The sequence below is a fragment of the Capra hircus genome, chromosome 3, assembly GCF_001704415.2.
Source record: "Capra hircus breed San Clemente chromosome 3, ASM170441v1, whole genome shotgun sequence".
NCBI classification, from domain to species: Eukaryota; Metazoa; Chordata; class Mammalia; order Artiodactyla; family Bovidae; genus Capra; species Capra hircus.
Window position 1 is genome coordinate 39,611,507 of NC_030810.1, and position 17,183 is coordinate 39,628,689.

The 17,183-nt window shown below is 38.9% G+C and overlaps 1 protein-coding gene across 1 annotated transcript in view; it reads left to right on the forward strand.

The window, feature by feature from the left end:
• Positions 1-17,183, forward strand: part of UBE2U (ubiquitin conjugating enzyme E2 U (putative)) — a 78,331-nt gene that overhangs the window by 20,142 nt on the left and 41,006 nt on the right. The window contains exon 6 of the mRNA XM_018045117.1: positions 14,312-14,360. Coding sequence (XP_017900606.1) covers positions 14,312-14,360 — 49 coding nt within the window. The remainder of the gene's footprint in view (positions 1-14,311; positions 14,361-17,183) is intronic.

Consider the following 17,183-nt stretch of genomic DNA (forward strand, 5'->3'; position numbering starts at 1 on the left):
TATATTGCTATATTGTATATAGATTCATTTCCATCATTTTTTTAGCTTCCACATATAAGCAGTATCAAATTTGTCTTTCTCCATTTGGTTTAGTGTGATCCTTTTTTTAAAATTATCAAAAGTTGTAAGCTTAGTATCTTTAAATGTCATGGTCATAGGGACAAATGGTGCCCATGTCATAAAGATATGACATCAATTTTTAACTCTCTGATCTATAGTAGCTATTTCTCAGACTTCACCCTCAGTAACCACCAGATCTTACTAATCTGAGACTCCTTTCCCCTTGGTTAGGAAAACTCAGCATTTTTTTTTCTAGAGAGGTCCCCTTCTAGGTTTTCCTTCAAAGAATCCATGTGGCAATGACTGAGGCTTTGCAATCTTTCTGTTGTGTTGACCAATGTTTTTCTGATACCCTTGGTCATTTCACTCTCTTCTTACCCACAACCCTTTCATAACTCTCAACTCCATCACCTCCATAGCTCCTTTGCTTTCTCTACAATGAGAATAGTAAAGCTATTGGCTCCTCTTGCCCAGACGGGTTAGCCACAGGTGAGGGTTGGGCCCCTGGTGACATAGCGTTTTCCTTTACAATCTGCCCTTCCTTTCAGCGGTACCCAACAGCATCACACAGTAACTGGCATTGTTACCTCCCCAATCAGCAGGCCGTGCTGCTCAGGCTCACTCTTCCAAACTGATCTCTCTTGTGTTTTTTCTCTTCACTAGATGTCCATGGTCTCTTCTTCTTTCCCTTTCTGGGACCCGCCAGTCCATTAAATGTGTACAGTTTGCAATGAAGTTCAAGTGCTTTTCCGCAGAGCATCTGAATCTGGGCAGTATTGATCAGGCATCTTTTTCAGTATCTTCAAATATGTCATGATTGTCACAGAGTTCTTCAGAATTCTCTTGACAATTTTAAGGCTGGTGTGTCCACAGAGGAATGGTACTTCTTCAAGCTGATCATATTTCTGACCAACCAGAATCTGTAGCATTCCCTTGCTGTATCCTCTCCACTCAGGAAATGTTTGTGGAATGAGCAAATGAACAATACGTATCCCTTAATCTTTCATCAAGCCCTACAGTACTATCCTTGCGCAAGAATATTCTATACAAAGCTATATCCATATTCTTGTGAATGGTAATTTAAGAACCGGTTGTAGAGAATTTTCATGATAAATGATTCTGTGCATTAGATTTTGGTTTTAGATCCTGAAAGAGAAGGATGAGAAGAAACTGGAAGACAAGGTGGCCCTTTCTTTTCTTCTTTTCTCTCAGGTCAATGTCACCCTTCATTCCTTTCAGTCCTCCAGCTTTGCCATCAACCCAGACAGGAAAGCTGTCCAGGTTGCCAAATCACCGAACAAATGAGCGACAGAACAAATAGTGCTTTGGCAGGTTTTCACTGTTTGCTTTATGTGTGTTGGTGAAATACGTGGAAATCCAAGACAGTGAATAGTTCTCAGCTTTCCTGCCCTCTCAGCAGGACTGGAGGAGTACCTTTAGTGCCAGGAAGAAAATGATTTTCTGCAGCTTTGTAGGGAAAGACTGCTGTAATGAAGCAGAAGCAGCTGCTATGGTGGAAAATAAAGTGCAAAAAAACCATGTTCACTCTAAATTAGATGGTCGTATAGTACCATGTGGATTTCTGTGGAAAAGAACATCCAGTAGGAATTAATTACCTATAATGACTTGCGCTTCCCTGGTAGCTCAGCTGGTAAAAATCTACCTGCGATGCAGGAGACCCTGGTTCAATTCCTGGGTCGGGAAGATCCACTGGAGAAGGGATAGTCTACCCACTCCAGCATTCTTGGACTTCCCTGATGGCTCAGCTGGTAAAGAATCTGCCTGCAGTGCAGGAGACCTGGGTTTGATCCCTGGGTTGGGAAGATCCCCTGGAGAAGGGATAGGCTACCCACGCCAGTGATCCTGGGCTTCCCTCATGGCTCAGCTGGTAAAGAGTCCACCTGCAATGCAGGAGACCTGAGTTTGATCCCTGGGTTGGGAAGATCCCCTGGAGAAGGGAACAGCTACCCACTCCAGTATTCTGGCCTAGAGAATTCAGTGGACTGTATAGACCATGGGGTCACAAAGATTCAGACACAACTGAGCCACTTTCACTTTAATGACTTGAAAAAAGATCTGATTACTGCTAGAATCAGATCTCATATTCATTTAATATATTAATAAAGAGGTCTAGAAAGTACATAGAAGAAATTATTATCCCATTCTCAGGTAACACAGAACTGGAGTAGATAATTAATTACATACATGAGAAACTCTGTAGGCATTAATTTTAGGCTACAACAATATTGTCAATGCCCAGTAGCAGTGTCTGGCCATAGGTATTGAATAAACATTTGTAGATTGAATGAATAAAAAACACATAAACTTGGATCCTGATTTTACTTCATAGTTTACAGAGTGCTTTCACATGCATTTATCTGCCTAATCCTCAGCCTCTTCCTCAGTGAGGAAGCTGAGGATCAAGGTGAAAGGATTAGCCCAAGGCCACACGGAGCTAAGCTACAAGGCCAGAGAGCCAACCTGGATATTCCCATTGCCCCTCCAATGGGATAATGCAATGCAAACCTCCAATTTAATGCAATGAGCATAAAGTCATCCATTTGGGATCAAAGAATTAAATTTCCAAGTACAGAAGAGAAGAGACCTGACTTCATGGCAGAACATTAGTCTATGAAAAACTATCAGAAAACTCTTTGAACAGAAGCCTGATGTGAATAATAATTAATAATAATAATAATTTACCAAGCATGTGTAAGATGATAGCTTTCCTGACTCTGGTTTGTTGTGCCCTCCAAGCGTGCTCAACTTGGAGCCTCACATTTCCTGTGCTGAAGAAACTGTACACTTAGCTAACGGAAGGAAAGCTAAAAGGCAGTTGTAAAATCTGTTTTCAAATATCTGAAGGGATTGCCTATAGAAAAGGGAAATTTCTTCTTCATTGTTCCAGGATACTAATATCAGACTAATATTGAAGCTACAAGTCAGTCATATCTTCCCCAGAACTGGTAGGTTGTAGTCACTGATGTCCACGGTATACAGGCTTCACCGTATTTTGTGTCAGAACATACCTTGAATACACCAGGAACTTTTTTTTCTCTCTCATAATCAGTGGTCTGGAATTAATTTTGTTATCCTAAGCCTAAGACTCCCATTTGGTATGTAGACATGCCAGTGTCTCTTATTCCCCAGAGTTTGCCTACCATCTGCTGTGTGCCTGAAGAGCTAGGTCTTTGCCTTGGTGGATTGACAAGAATGCACAAGCTGTGAGCTCAAACCCAACTTTTGGAGATCCCAATGACCTTCCCATGTCTCGGCAGCCTCTTCTTGTGGCCTGGACTCTGACCCCCTTACTTATAGTTTGGGTGCTCACACATACCAAACTGCCTGGAGCAGTCCTGGGGTAATCATGTTGAGTTCTCCCTTCACTCCCTTCATTCCAGTTTGGGCAATCAGTTACAGTCAGTTGGGTTAGCTGATCTTCCTAGATGTTGCATTTGCAGCAACCCTCAGGGGAAAGTCCATCCAGCAGGTCCCAGCCGACCAAACACAAGGAAAGATTTTCTAACCATTCAAGTCACTTACGAATGGGCAAGACAATGTTGACAGGTGGTAATCTCCCTATCACCAAAGGTATGCTTTCATAGCTTTCATTCATTTGGCAGAGCTTAATGACTTGATTTTCAGGGATGTTGTCAAAGAATATCTTGCCCAGTGTCAGGAGTTGGACAAGGGGATTTTTCAAGTGCCTCCTAAGTTATATTTCAGTTTGTTTATGAAAACTTGGAGGTCTGGAAGAAGACAATGTATAAAATAACTGTGTTGCCTCCTAGATTCTGAGTAAATTAGAGACTTTCTAATTTGTTACAAAGGGATTTCATATATAGTAGTCCCCCCCTTATCTACCATTTCACTTTCCGTTTTTAGCCATCTAAAAGTATTAAATGGAAAATTCCATAAGTAAATGATTCATGAGTTTTCAATTGTGCATCGTTCTGAGTAGCATGATGAAATCTCTTGCCATCCAGCTTCATCCTGCCCAGCATGTGAATGATCTCTTTGTTCAGTATCTCTCACCCGTTAGTCACTTAGTAGCCATCTGTGTTATCAAATGAACTGTCTGATATCTGAGGTATCTTAGTGCTTCTGATCAAGTGACCCTTACTTAATCATGACCCCAAAGCACAAGAGTAGTGCTGCTGGCCATTCACACATGTCAAGAGAAGCCATAAAGGGCTTCCTTTAAGTGAAAGTTCTTGACTTAGTAAGAAAAAATCTCATATCTGAGGTTGCTATGATTTACAGTAAGAACAAATCTATCCATGAAATTGTGAAGGAGAAAGAAATCCATGCTAATTTTGCTGTCATACCTCAAAGTGAAAAAGAAATAAGTGCTTAGTTAAGATGGAAACAAGATATTAAATTTGTCCAAGATATTTTGAGAGAGAAAGAGACCACATTCACATAACTTTTCTTGTAGTATGTTGTTACAATTGTTCCATCTTATTATTAATTATTCTTGTTAACCTCTTACTGTGCCTAAGTTACAAATGAAACTTCATCATAAGTATGTATGTATAGAGAGAAAAACATAGTATAATGTATACAGGGTTTCATACTGTCCATGCTTTTAAGCACCACTGGGAGGCTTGGAGGGTATCTCCTGCCAATAATGAGGAACTACTGTAAGCTCATACATCTTATCTTTTTTTTTTCAGTTTGTCCCAGTGAATTTTTATTTCTGTGTGGTAATATGGTCAAATTGTTTTTTGTTTAGCATGTTTATTTTGATATTTAAAGCATGCATGCCTGCATACTTAGTCACTCAGTTGTGTCCAATTCTTTACAACTCCGTGGGCTATAACCCACCAGACTTCTCTGTTCATGGGATTTCCCAGGTAAGAATACTGAAGTGGGTAGCTGTTTGCTTCTCCAGGGGAGGGGATCTTCCCAACCCAGGGATCAAACCAGCATCTCCTATGTCTCCTGCGTTGGCAGGTGGATTCTTTACCACTGAGCCACCTGGGAAGCCCTATTCAAAGCATAGAGTTCATATAATTTTAAAAAATCTTTGGTTGAAATAAAATGTATAAGAATATAAAAATAAATAATAGTAGCCAAACCTAAGGTAATAATTTTTCTCTTAGCTAGGCGTACTCCTTTCAGTTCAGTTCAGTTCAGTTGCTCAGTCTTGTCCAACTCTTTGCGATCCCATGAATCACAGCACGCCAGGCCTCCCTGTCCATCACCAACTCCTGGAGTTCACTCAAATTCACGTCCATGGAGTCGGTGATGCCGTCCAGCCATTATATCCTCTTGCTTTAGCTTTTGTTAAAGGAGAGTCATTCTACTAAGTTTCAGATTCTATCTGAACAAACTATAATTACTGACAGTCAAAATACAAGAATAGAGAAGAATTATAGAAATATTAGGGAGATTATACTACTAATTCACATTATGAAGGACTTTATTTTATTTTTTCTCAATGAAACATTGTTTTTATTTATTTTTTAATATAAATTTGTTTACTTTAATTGGAGGCTAATTTACAATATTATATTGGTTTTGCCATACATCAACATGAATCCACCACAGGTATACACGTGTTCCCCATCCTGAACCCCTCTTCCACCTCCCTCCCCATACCATCCCTCTGGAACATCCCAGTGCACCAGCCCCAAGCATCCTGTATCATGCATTGAACCTGGACTGGTGATTTGTTTTGTATATGATATTATACATGTTTCAATGCCATTCTCCCAAATCATCCCACCCTCTCCCTCTCCCACAGAGTCCAAAAGACTGTTCTATACATCTGTGTCTCTTTTGCTGTCTTGTGTACAGGGTTATCGTTACCATCTTTCTAAATTCCACGTATATATGTTAGCCTACTCTATTGGTGTTTTTCTTTCTGGCTTACTTCACTCTGTATAATAGGCTCCAGTTTCATCCACCTCATTAGAACAGATTCAAATGTATTCTTTTTAATGGCTGAGTAATACTCCATTGTGTATATGTACCACAGCTTTCTTATCCATTCATCTTCTGATGGACATCTAGGTTGCTTCCATGTCCTGGCTATTACAAACAGTGCTGCTATGTACATTGGGGTACACGTGCCTCTTTTAATTCTGGTTTCCTCAGTGTGTATGTCCAGTAGTGGAATGGCTGAGTCATAAGGCAGTTCAATTTCCAGGTTTTTAAGGAATCTCCACGCTGTTCTCCATAGTGGCTGTACTAGTTTGCATTCCCACCTACAGTGTAAGAGGGTTCCCTTTTCTCCACACCCTCTCCAGCATTTATTGCCTGTAGACTTTTGGATAGCAGCCATTCTGACCGGCATGAAATGGTACCTCACTGTGGTTCTGATTTGCATTTCTCTGATAATGAGTGATGTTAGGCATCTTTTCATGTGTTTGTTATCCATCTGTATGTCTTCTTTGGAGAAATGTCTGTTTAGTTCTTTGGCCCCTTTTTTGATTGGGTCGTTTATTTTTCTGGAATTGAGCTGCATAAGTTGCTTGTATATTTTTGAGATTAGTTCTTTGTCAGTTGCTTTATTTGTTATTATTTTCTCCCATTCTGAAGGCTGTCTTTTCACCTTGCTTATAGTTTCCTTTGTTGTGCAGAAGCTTTTAATTTTAATTAGGTCCCATTTGTTTATTTTTGCTTTTATTTCCAATATTCTGGGAGGTGGGTCATAGAGGATCCTGCTGTGATTTATGCTGGAGAGTGTTTTGCCTATGTTCTTCTCTAGAAGTTTTATAGTTTCTGGTCTTACGTTTAGATCTTTAATCCATTTTGAGTTTATTTTTGTGTATGGTGTTAGAAAGTGTTCTAGTTTCATTCTTCTACAAGTGGTTGACCAATTTTCCCAGCACCACTTGTTAAAGAGATTGTCTTTTCACCATTGTATATTCTTGCCTCCTTTGTCAAAGATAAGGTGTCCATTGGTGTGTGGATTTATCTCTGGGCTTTCTATTTTGTTCCATTGATCTATATTTCTGTCTTTGTGCCAGTACCATACTGTCTTGATGACTGTGGCTTTATAGTAGAGCCTGAAGTCAGGCAGGTTGATTCCTCCAGTCCCATTGTTCTTTCTCAAGATTGCTTTGGCTATTCAGGTTTTTTGTATTTCCATACAAATTGTGAAATTATTTGTTCTAGCTCTGTGAAAAATACCATTGGTAGCTTGATAGGGATTGCATTGAATCTATAGAATGCTTTGGGTAATATACTCATTTTCACTATATTGATTCTTCTGATCCATGAACATGGTATATTTCTCCATCTATTAGTGTCCTCTTTGATTTCTTTCACCAGTGTTTTATAGTTTTCTATATATAGGTCTCTAGTTTCTTTCAGTTCAGTTCAGTTGCTCAGCCTTGTCTGACTCTTTGCGACCCCATGAACGCAGCACGCCAGGCCTCCCTGTCCATCACCAACTCCTGGAGTTCACTCAGACTCACGTCCATCGAGTCAGTGATGCCATCCAGCCATCTCATCCTCGGTTGTCCCCTCCTCCTCCTGCCCCCAATCCCTCCCAGCATCAGAGTCTTTTCCAATGAGTCAACTCTTCACATGAGGTGGCCAAAGTGCTGGAGTTTCAGCTTCAGCATCATTCCCTCCAAAGAAAACCCAGGGCTGATCTCCTTCAGAATGGAGTGGTTGGATCTCCTTGCAGTCCAAGGGACTCTCAAGAGTCTTCTCCAACACCACAGTTCAAAAGCATCAATTCTTTGGCGCTCAGCCTTCTTCACAGTCCAACTCTCACATCCATATATGACCACAGGAAAAACCATAGCCTTGACTAGACAGACCTTAGTCGACAAAGTAATGTCTCTGCTTTTGAATTTGTAGATAGATATATTCCTAAGTATTTTATTCTTTTTGTTGCAATGGTGAATGGAATTATTTCCTTAATTTCTCTTTCTATTTTCTCATTATTAGTGTATAGGAATGCAAGGGATTTCTGTGTGTTGATTTTATATCCTGCAGCTTTACTATATTCATTGATTAGCTCTAGTAATTTTCTGGTGGAGTCTTTAGGGTTTTCTATGTAGAGGATCATGTCATCTGCAAACAGTGAGAGATTTACTTCTTTTCCAACTTGGATTCCTTTTATTTCTTTTGCTGCTCTATTGCTGTGGCCAAAAGTTCCAAAACTATGTTGAATAGTAGTGGTGAAATTGGGCACCCTTGTCTTGTTCCTGACTTTTGGGGAAATGCTTTCAATTTTTCACCATTGAGGATAATGTTTGCTGTGGGTTTGCCATATATAGCTTTTATTATGTTGAGATATGTTCCTTCTATTCCTGCTTTCTGGAGAGTTTTTATCATAAATGGATGTTGAATTTTGTCAAAGGCTTTCTCTGCATCTATTGAGAATCATAAGGCTTTTATTTTTCAATTTGTTAATGTGGTGTATTACATTGATTGATTTGCAAATATTGAAGAATCCTTGCATCCCTGGGATAAAGCCCACTTGGTCATGGTGCATGATCTTTTTAATGTGTTGTTGGATTCTGATTGCTAGAATTTTGTTAAGGATTTTTGCATCTAAGTTCATCAGTGATATTGGCCTGTAGTCTTCTTTCTTTGTGGCATCTTTGTCAGGTTTTGGTATTAGGGTGATGGTAGCCTCATAGAATGAATTTGGAAGTTTACTTTCCTCTGCAATTTTCTGGAAGAGTTTGAGTAGGATAGGTGTTAGCTCTTCTCTAAATTTTTGGTTGAATTCAGCTGTGAAGCCGTCTGGACCTGGGCTTTTGTTTGCTGAAAGATTTCTGATTACAGTTTCAATTTCTGTGCTTGTGATGGGTCTGTTAAGATTTTCTATTTCTTCCTGGTTCAGTTTTGGAAAGTTGTACTTTTCTATGAATTTGTCCATTTCTTCCACGTTGTCCATTTTATTGGCATATAATTGCTGATAGTAGTCTCTTATGATCCTTTGTATTTCTGTGTTGTCTGTTGTGATCTCTCCATTTTCATTTCTAACTTTATTGATTTGATTTTTCTCCTTTTGTTTCTTGATGAGTCTAGCTAATGGTTTGTCAATTTTATTTATCCTTTCAAAGAACCAGCTTTTGGCTTTGTTGATTTTTGCTATGGTCTCTTTTGTGTTTTTTTTGCGTTTATTTCTGCCCTAATTTTTAAGATTTCTTTCCTTCTACTAATCCTGGGGTTCTTCATTTCTTCCTTTTCTAGTTGCTTTAGATGTAGAGTTAGGTTATTTATTTGACTTTTTTCTTGTTTCTTGAGGTATGCCTGTATTGCTATGAACCTTCTCCTTAGCACTTCCTCTTTTACAGTGTCCCACAGGTTTGGGGTTGTGTTTTCATTTTCATTCGTTTCTATGCATATTTTGATTTCTTTTTTTATTTCTTCTGTGATTTGTTGGTTATTCAGCAGCGTCTCATTCAGCCTCCATATGTTGGCATTTTTTATAGTTTTTCTCCTGTAATTGAGATCTAATCTTACTGCATTGTGGTCAGAAAAGATGCTTGGAATGATTTCAATTTTTTTTGTATTTACCAAGGCTAGATTTATGGCCCAGTATGTGATCTATCCTGGAGAAGTTTCCGTGTGCGCTTGAGAAAAACATGAAATTCATTGCTTTGGTGTGAAATGACCTCATAGATATCAATTAGGTCTAACTGGTCTATTGTATCATTTAAAGTTTTTGTTTCCTTGTTAATTTTCTGTTTAGTTGATCTATCCATAGGTGTGAGTGGGGTATTAAAGTCTCCCACTGTTATTGTGTTATTGTTAATTTTCCCTTTCATATTGTTAGCATTTGTCTTACATATTGTGGTGCTCCTATGTTGGATGCGTATATATTTATAGTTGTTATATCTTCTTGGATTGATCCTTTGATCATTATATAGTGTCCTTCTTTGTCTCTTTTCACAGCCTTTGTTTTAAAGTCTATTTTATCTGATATGAGTATTGCTAATCCTGCTTTCTTTTGGTCTCTATTTGCATAGAATATCTTTTTCCAGCCCTTCACTTTCAGTCTGTATGTGTCCCCTGTTTTGAGGTGGGTCTCTTGTAGACAACATATATAGGGGTCTTATTTTTGTATCCATTCAGCCAGTCTTTGTCTTTTGCTTGGGGCATTCAACCCATTTACATTTAAGGTAATTATTGATAAGTATGATTCCATTGCCATTTACTTTATTGTTTTGGGTTCGAGTTTATACACCCTTTTTGTGTTTCCTGTCTAGAGAAGATCCTTTAGCATTTGTTGGAGAGCTGGTTTGGTGGTGCTGAATTCTCTCAGCTTTTGCTTGTCTGTAAAGCTTTTGATTTCTCCTTCATATTTGAATGAGCTCCTTGCTGGGCACAGTAATCTGGGCTGTAGGTTATTTTCTTTCATCTTTTTAAGTATGTCCTGCCATTGCCTCCTGGCCTGAAGAGTTTCTATTGAAAGATCAGCTGTTATCCTTATGGGAATCCTCTTGTGTGTTATTTGTTGTTTTTCCCTTGCTGCTTTTAATATTTGTTCTTTGTGTTTGACCTTTGTTAATTTGATTAATATGTGTCTTGGGGTGTTTCGCCTTGGGTTTATCCTGTTTGGGACTCTGGGTTTCTTGTACTTGGGTGATTATTTCCTTCCCCATTTTAGGGAAGTTTTCAACTGTTATCTCCTCAAGTATTTTCTTATAGTCTTTCTTTTTGTCTTCTTCTTCTGGGACTCCTATAATTCGAATGTTGGGGTGTTTAACATTGTCATGGAGGTCTCTGAGATTGTCCTCATTTCTTTTAATTCGTTTTTCTTTTTTCCTCTCTGATTCATTTATTTCTACCATTCTATCTTCTACTTCACTAATCCTATCTTCTGCCTCTGTTATTCTATTTGTTCCCTCCAGAGTGTTTTTGATCTCATTTATTGCATTATTCATTTCTTCTAGGTCCTTGTTAAACCTTTCTTGAATCTTCTCAATCCTTGTCTCCAGGCTATTTATCTGTGATTCCGTTTTGATTTCAAGATTTTGGATCATTTTCACTATCATTATTTGGAATTCTTTATCAGGTAGATTCCCTATCTCTTCCTCTTTTGTTTGATTTGATGGGCATTTATCCTGTTCCTTTACCTGCTGGGTATTTCTCTGTCTCTTCGTCCTGTTTATATTGCTGTGTTTGGGGTGGCCTTTCTGTATTCTGGCAGTTTGTGGAGTTTCCTCACTGTGGGTTGGGTTGTACGGGTGGCTTGTCAAGGTTTCCTGGTTAGGGAAGTTTGTGTTGGTTTTCTGGTGGGTGGAGCTGGATTTCTTCTCTCTGGAGTGCAATGACGTGTCCAGTAATGAGTTATGAGATGTCAATGGATTTGGAAAGACTTTGGGCAGCCTGTATATTGAAGCTCAGGGCTGTGTTCCTGTGTTGCTGGAGAATTTGCATGGTATGTCTTCCTCTGGAACTTGTTGGCCCTTGGGCAGTGCTTGGTTTCAGTGTAGGTATGGAGGCGTTTGATGAGCTCCTGTCGATTAATGTACCCTGGAGTCAGGAGTTCTCTGGTGTTCTCAAAAATAAGGAATGCTTCACGAAATTGCATGTCATCCTTGCACAGGGGCCATGCCAATCTTCTCTGCATCATTCCAATTTTAGTATATGTGCTGCCGAAGCGAGCACTGTGTAGTAAAAAAAAAAAAAAAATTGCGCAAATACATCCCATTCTGCTTACAGTGAGGAAGATGTGATAAGCATTTGATTCTTCTTCAGTTAAGTTCTCCATTTGTTCACTGTTCTTTTTAAAGTCCTCATTACAATAGAACAGGTTTTAAAGAAACTTGTTTCTACAGCTGAAGCAGATGATGTCTCAGAATTTCAGGTGTTTTTTTTCTTCAAAGGGAGTATTGGTTGTTGAGTATTCCTATAAGAATTCCATTTCCTCTGGAAAAATATTCTTTCTGAATATCAGGAAGAAGGAATTTAGTCCAGTAGGATAACTTACTAATTAAGGAACATGAGCTTTAGTACCATCGTTCAACCATAATTTTGTTGTTGATGATTACAGGATTATCACAGATAGATCTGATATCTACAGGTGTCAGGCAGTGTAAAAATTCTGACATTAACAGGGATAGCGTATGTGGATCTGTTTGCTGGGGTTACAAACCTTGTTTTTCCTGTTTGTACTTCATTGCACCAGATAGTCTAATAACTTTTAAGCCAAGTTTTAAAGCAGTTTTACTAAAGATCTTAAGTATCTATTTTCTGTCAAAGAAGTATTTGTTCATAGCTTTAAAGGACAAATAATCCAAATCAGTTTTTAAGGAAATACAGTTTTTAAGGATTTATAAGCCCCACCATCCATAACTAAAAGGTGCCCCCACCCCCCACAAGGTACCAACAGCTTTCAACACAGCTGTTTCTTTTGGAATTACCAGTGTATTTCTAAGTGTATTCCATACTAAAATTCTAGGATTTTCCATTTAGATATGACTCATGGGCCTCTTCTGAAAGATAAAGATTGAAATTTTATGTTGCCATTTCCACTCATGTTTTCTCTCCCCCATTCTCCTAGTATCATTCATTTATGTTCATATGACTTAGTAAATATTTTTCACAGATGAGCCCTGACTGACTTTTATTTTCTTAGACAAATGGCCTGTATTTTTATTCCCTTGGTTTTGTTTTTTAGATTTATTTTGGTTTGTGTTTTGGAAGAGTATCTACCATTTATTCTTCCCCCAAACTTTCTGACAAAACTGCGAAGAACAGTTTTGGTATTCAGTTTGGTTTTCCTCCTGGGAAACACCTTTGCTGAGGCACTCATTCATCCTCCTCTTCCAGTTCTGAACTGGCAGTTCTCTCACAGGAATCCTGGGAAGACCTTTCTGCCCACCTATTGAATGGGAGCCCTTGCGTGATCTCGCCTTTTCCTCCTGGTTGGTTTGCTCCTTCATTTTGTTGAAACACTTCTGCCAGGAGCTTCCTAGTATAGGAGCACTAAACCTTTCATTACTTTACATGCCTAACAATGTATTCACTCCACTCTCATATGTTCATAATTTGGTTACACTTTAGAAAATAGTTTTCTTTCAGAATTGTAAAGACTACTTTCCAGTATTACCCTTAAGAAGTCTGCTTACATTCAGATGTCTGCTTCTCCACATGTGATTTATTTTCAGTGGAAGCTTTTAAAATCTTCTCTTTATTCCCAGTGGTCTGAAATTTCTTGATAATACTTCTTGATATAATTTCATTTTTTTCCCTCCTCATTCATCGTGTAGAGCATTTCATACGCTTTTTGAATCTTGAACTCTAATCCTTTAGTTTTGGACTTCCAGAAAAGTATGTTTCTCGTATCTATTTTCTTCCTGTTTATTTGTTCTCGTTGTTATCATTCATAATAAGGACTTTACTCAATTATCTACCCATCTTTAACTGTGCATCTGTATGATACATGAAAATCATTCACTGAATGATGAATGAAATGATGAATGACAATCATTCATTGAAAAGACTGGAAATTTTGGATACAGACTAGACTCGCTGATGGTTTTGTTTCATTATAGGATTATTCACTGAGGATCTGACCTTACCATTAGCTAGGCTTAACTGTTTATTCTGAGATGAATCCTCCAGTCATATGCCTGAAGAGAGAAAGGTTAACGACTTACACTCTAGGAACTGGACAAGGAGAGAGAGTAAGGAATATTGCTTATTCAATATGATCTATTTGATTTATTCTCTGTCATCAGTCCCTTACCATATTCTTGTTCTACTGTCCCCTGAATCTCTCTGGGTCAGTCTCTCCAGAATAAGGTATCTTCCCTCCTGCCTAGGCAGCAGTGGTCATCTGGTTGCATAGGATGAAGGCTATGTCTTTGGTATCTACACTATACATTTCACCTTTCAGGGGTATCTAGTACCTCCAATTCCTAAGTTGTTTCTCAAGTTCTGAAGGGTAAATCTGCTTGCTTTTTATTGGCCTTCTCTCATTATGTCATTAGGTTTCAAATTTCTATGACCTGTTAAGATGGTTACCACTTGACATCTGCTTTCTATCTTGAACATTTTTCTTGCCATCTTTCTTTTGCTCTTCTTGAGGTTTTACACCTTTTTTTTTTTTTTTCCCCCGACCCCGTGGACTGTACCCTGCCAGGCTCCTCTGTCCATGGGTATACTCCAGGCAAGAATACTGGAGTGGGTTGCGATTTCCTTCTCCAAACACCTTATTTTTATTCCTTTCTTACCATCTTATTAGGGCTTTGGAAAGAATGCACATAGGGCCATATATTCAGTCTTCCTTAAGTAAACCAGAATCTTTTCATATTTTTCTTTATAGCAAAAGATGATGGTTCTGAGTCACCAAAAGAGCAAGATAAACTTAACAGGTAAGTTTTCCTTTATACAGTTCTATGCCAATTTATACACTAAAAGAACTATTGACTTAAATTGTATTTTCATTTTTTGACTTAGAAAAATGATTTCATTTAAATATATCTTCCCTTCCAATACCTTTTAAAAATGATTTTTTTCAAGAAGAATGTGAAAATCTTGAGTTCTTTCTAGACTATTTAATTAAAATTGAATGTAGCTATATTAGTTGCCTAGCCTTTTTTAATATAAATTTATTTATTTTAATTGGAGGTTAGTTACTTTACAATATTGTATTGGTTTTGCCATACATCAACATGAATCCACCACAAGTGTACATGTGTTCCCCATCCTGAACCCCCCTCCCACCTCCCTCCCCATACCATCCCTCTGGGTCATCCCAGTGCACCAGCCCCAAGCATCCTGTATCCTGCATTGTTCCTGGACTGGCAGTTCGTTTCATATATGATATTATACATGTTTCAATGCCATTCTCCCAAATCATCCCACCCTCTCCCTCTCCCACAGAGTCCAGCAGACTGTTCTATAGTTGCCTAGTCTTTTATTTTTTATTTCTGAAAAGGAAAAACAAGACCATTGTCTACATTATAGCCCAACCATTATATATCATAAAAATCCAAGAAGTTTAGGGAAAGAATAAGTCTTGGAGCAAAATGGTGAGAGTTAGGTTGAAGCCATTGTACCCTTGGGAGACCACCTGAGAGTGTGACCTTGAACACTTGGACAGGTGTAGGTTCTGCAGCTTTTAGGTTCTCTAACATTTGCATCAGCCTTATTTTAATAGTCAATCAGACTATTTCTACATAGAAAATAGCCAATTTACTACTGCTGAAATAATACTTATTCTGTCTTGGTTTTATACTGTACATGCTCCAAAACAAGGATCCTCTTAGTGGATTAATAATAGTAAAATGTTCCCAAAAGACTGAAATCAAAAGGAACACTCAGATCCGGACTCTGTCCCAGAACATGAGACAATGTTATACCAAGGGGCTCTCTGCCTGGAAGTGTTAGAACCTCAGAATGAGAAGACCCAGAGCAACTGATGAAATGGTTAATTGGAACATGACAGCAAGAGCATTGACCTTGTCTGTCCCCCAGCACTGAGATGAAGCCCAGCCAGTAGCAGTGGTGGCATTTGTCTCAGGCAGGAGCAGGAAGAAGGGGAGACCCTGTCACAGGGAGGAAACTTTGGCCCTTGGGTTCTTTGGGGTGCTGAGTCCCTCATCAGACAGGCAGCAGGGTAACCAGACAGCACCATGAGGATCCAGCACTGATCATAGGACTATAAAATCTGGAGCCTGGAAGAAAGAGTTCACTAGAACTGTGTTCAGAAATGACTCAAGAACCATGGTGAGATCAACTTGCATTTGTTATTTTCTTGGAAAATCAAGATTCATGACATTGAAAGGGAAAAAAAGAAGTGAAAAGTTGGGAGAGAATAATGTCTTATACCTATAAGTACCTACAGTGAGATTCTAGGCAGAGGGAATAGCTAGGGTATTAACTAATTGAGTATTGGATGTGAGCAAGGTGTGTTGGAGGGCTTCCTAGGTGGCTCAAGTGGTAAAGAATCCGCCTGACAATGCAGGAGGTGCAGGAGGCACCAGTTCGATCTCTGGGTCAGGAGGATCTCCTGAGGAGGAAATGGCAACCCATTTGAGTATTCTTGCCTAAAGAATCCTATGGACAGAGGAGCCTGGCGGGCTATAGTCCATGGGGTTGCCAAAGTTGGTCGGAACTGAGCATGCACACAGATGTGTTAGAGGATCAGAAAGAAGGCCACTGCAGCTGGAATACAGCAAGAGGGAAGAAGAGATGGGTAGGGGTGGAGTAAGAGATGTAGACAGGGCTTTATAAACTAGGTAAGGAATTTGCATTTTATTAATCTTGCAGTGGGAATTGGGACACAACTGGACAGCTTTTAAGAAGAGAAAGGGGTAATCAGATTTACATTTTAAAAGGACCACTTTAACTGCCTCCTGGGGGATCAACTGTGAAGGATCTAAGGTGGAAACAAAAAGAATTATTTGATTACTCTAGTAGACCAGGGGAAAGACACGTGGTTTGGGCTAGGGCTAAGGGCGTAAATGTGGAGTGGGAGATAAGTGGATGAAATGGCTGGATTCAAGGCTTTAGCTTGACCTTTTTGGGGCAAGAGAAAAAGTGGAATCAAGGATTAGTAATAGATTGTGGTTTGAACTGGATGGGTACCACAGTGACATATTAAGATGGGGGAGATTGGAAGATCACACTACTGGCTTAAACTAACAATCCCAGTTATTGATGAAGCTGTGATTGTACTGTAGTGCTCTTATGTCGCTATGCCTATTGACTGCCCACAGCCAGTTCAGAACACAGTTTAGCAGTTTCTTGTCATGTCAAAGGTTCACCTTCCCTCTAACCCACTCCTAAGTATTTATCTAAAAGAAATAAAAGTATATATTAACAAAAAGCTTGTACAGAAATGTTCATAGCAGATTATTTGTAATATCCCAAACTGAAAACAACTAAAATTTCCATCAATAGTCAATATTGTATATTCAGCAGTTGAATATATAAATAAATTGTGTTGTATTTATAAACTGAATACTCTCAGCAATAAAATTGTTGATACATGCAACAACATGGAATAGGAATACAGGCATTATGTTGAGGGGAAAAAAAAAACTCAGTAATAAAAGAGTACATGCTGTAGAGTTCAATTCGTATGCAAAACTCATCTATGGTGATAGAGAACTGGATCAGTGATAACCCAAATTGTCAAGGGAGCTTAACTGGGAAGGGGCAGTCGGGAACTTTCAGGACTAGTGAAAACA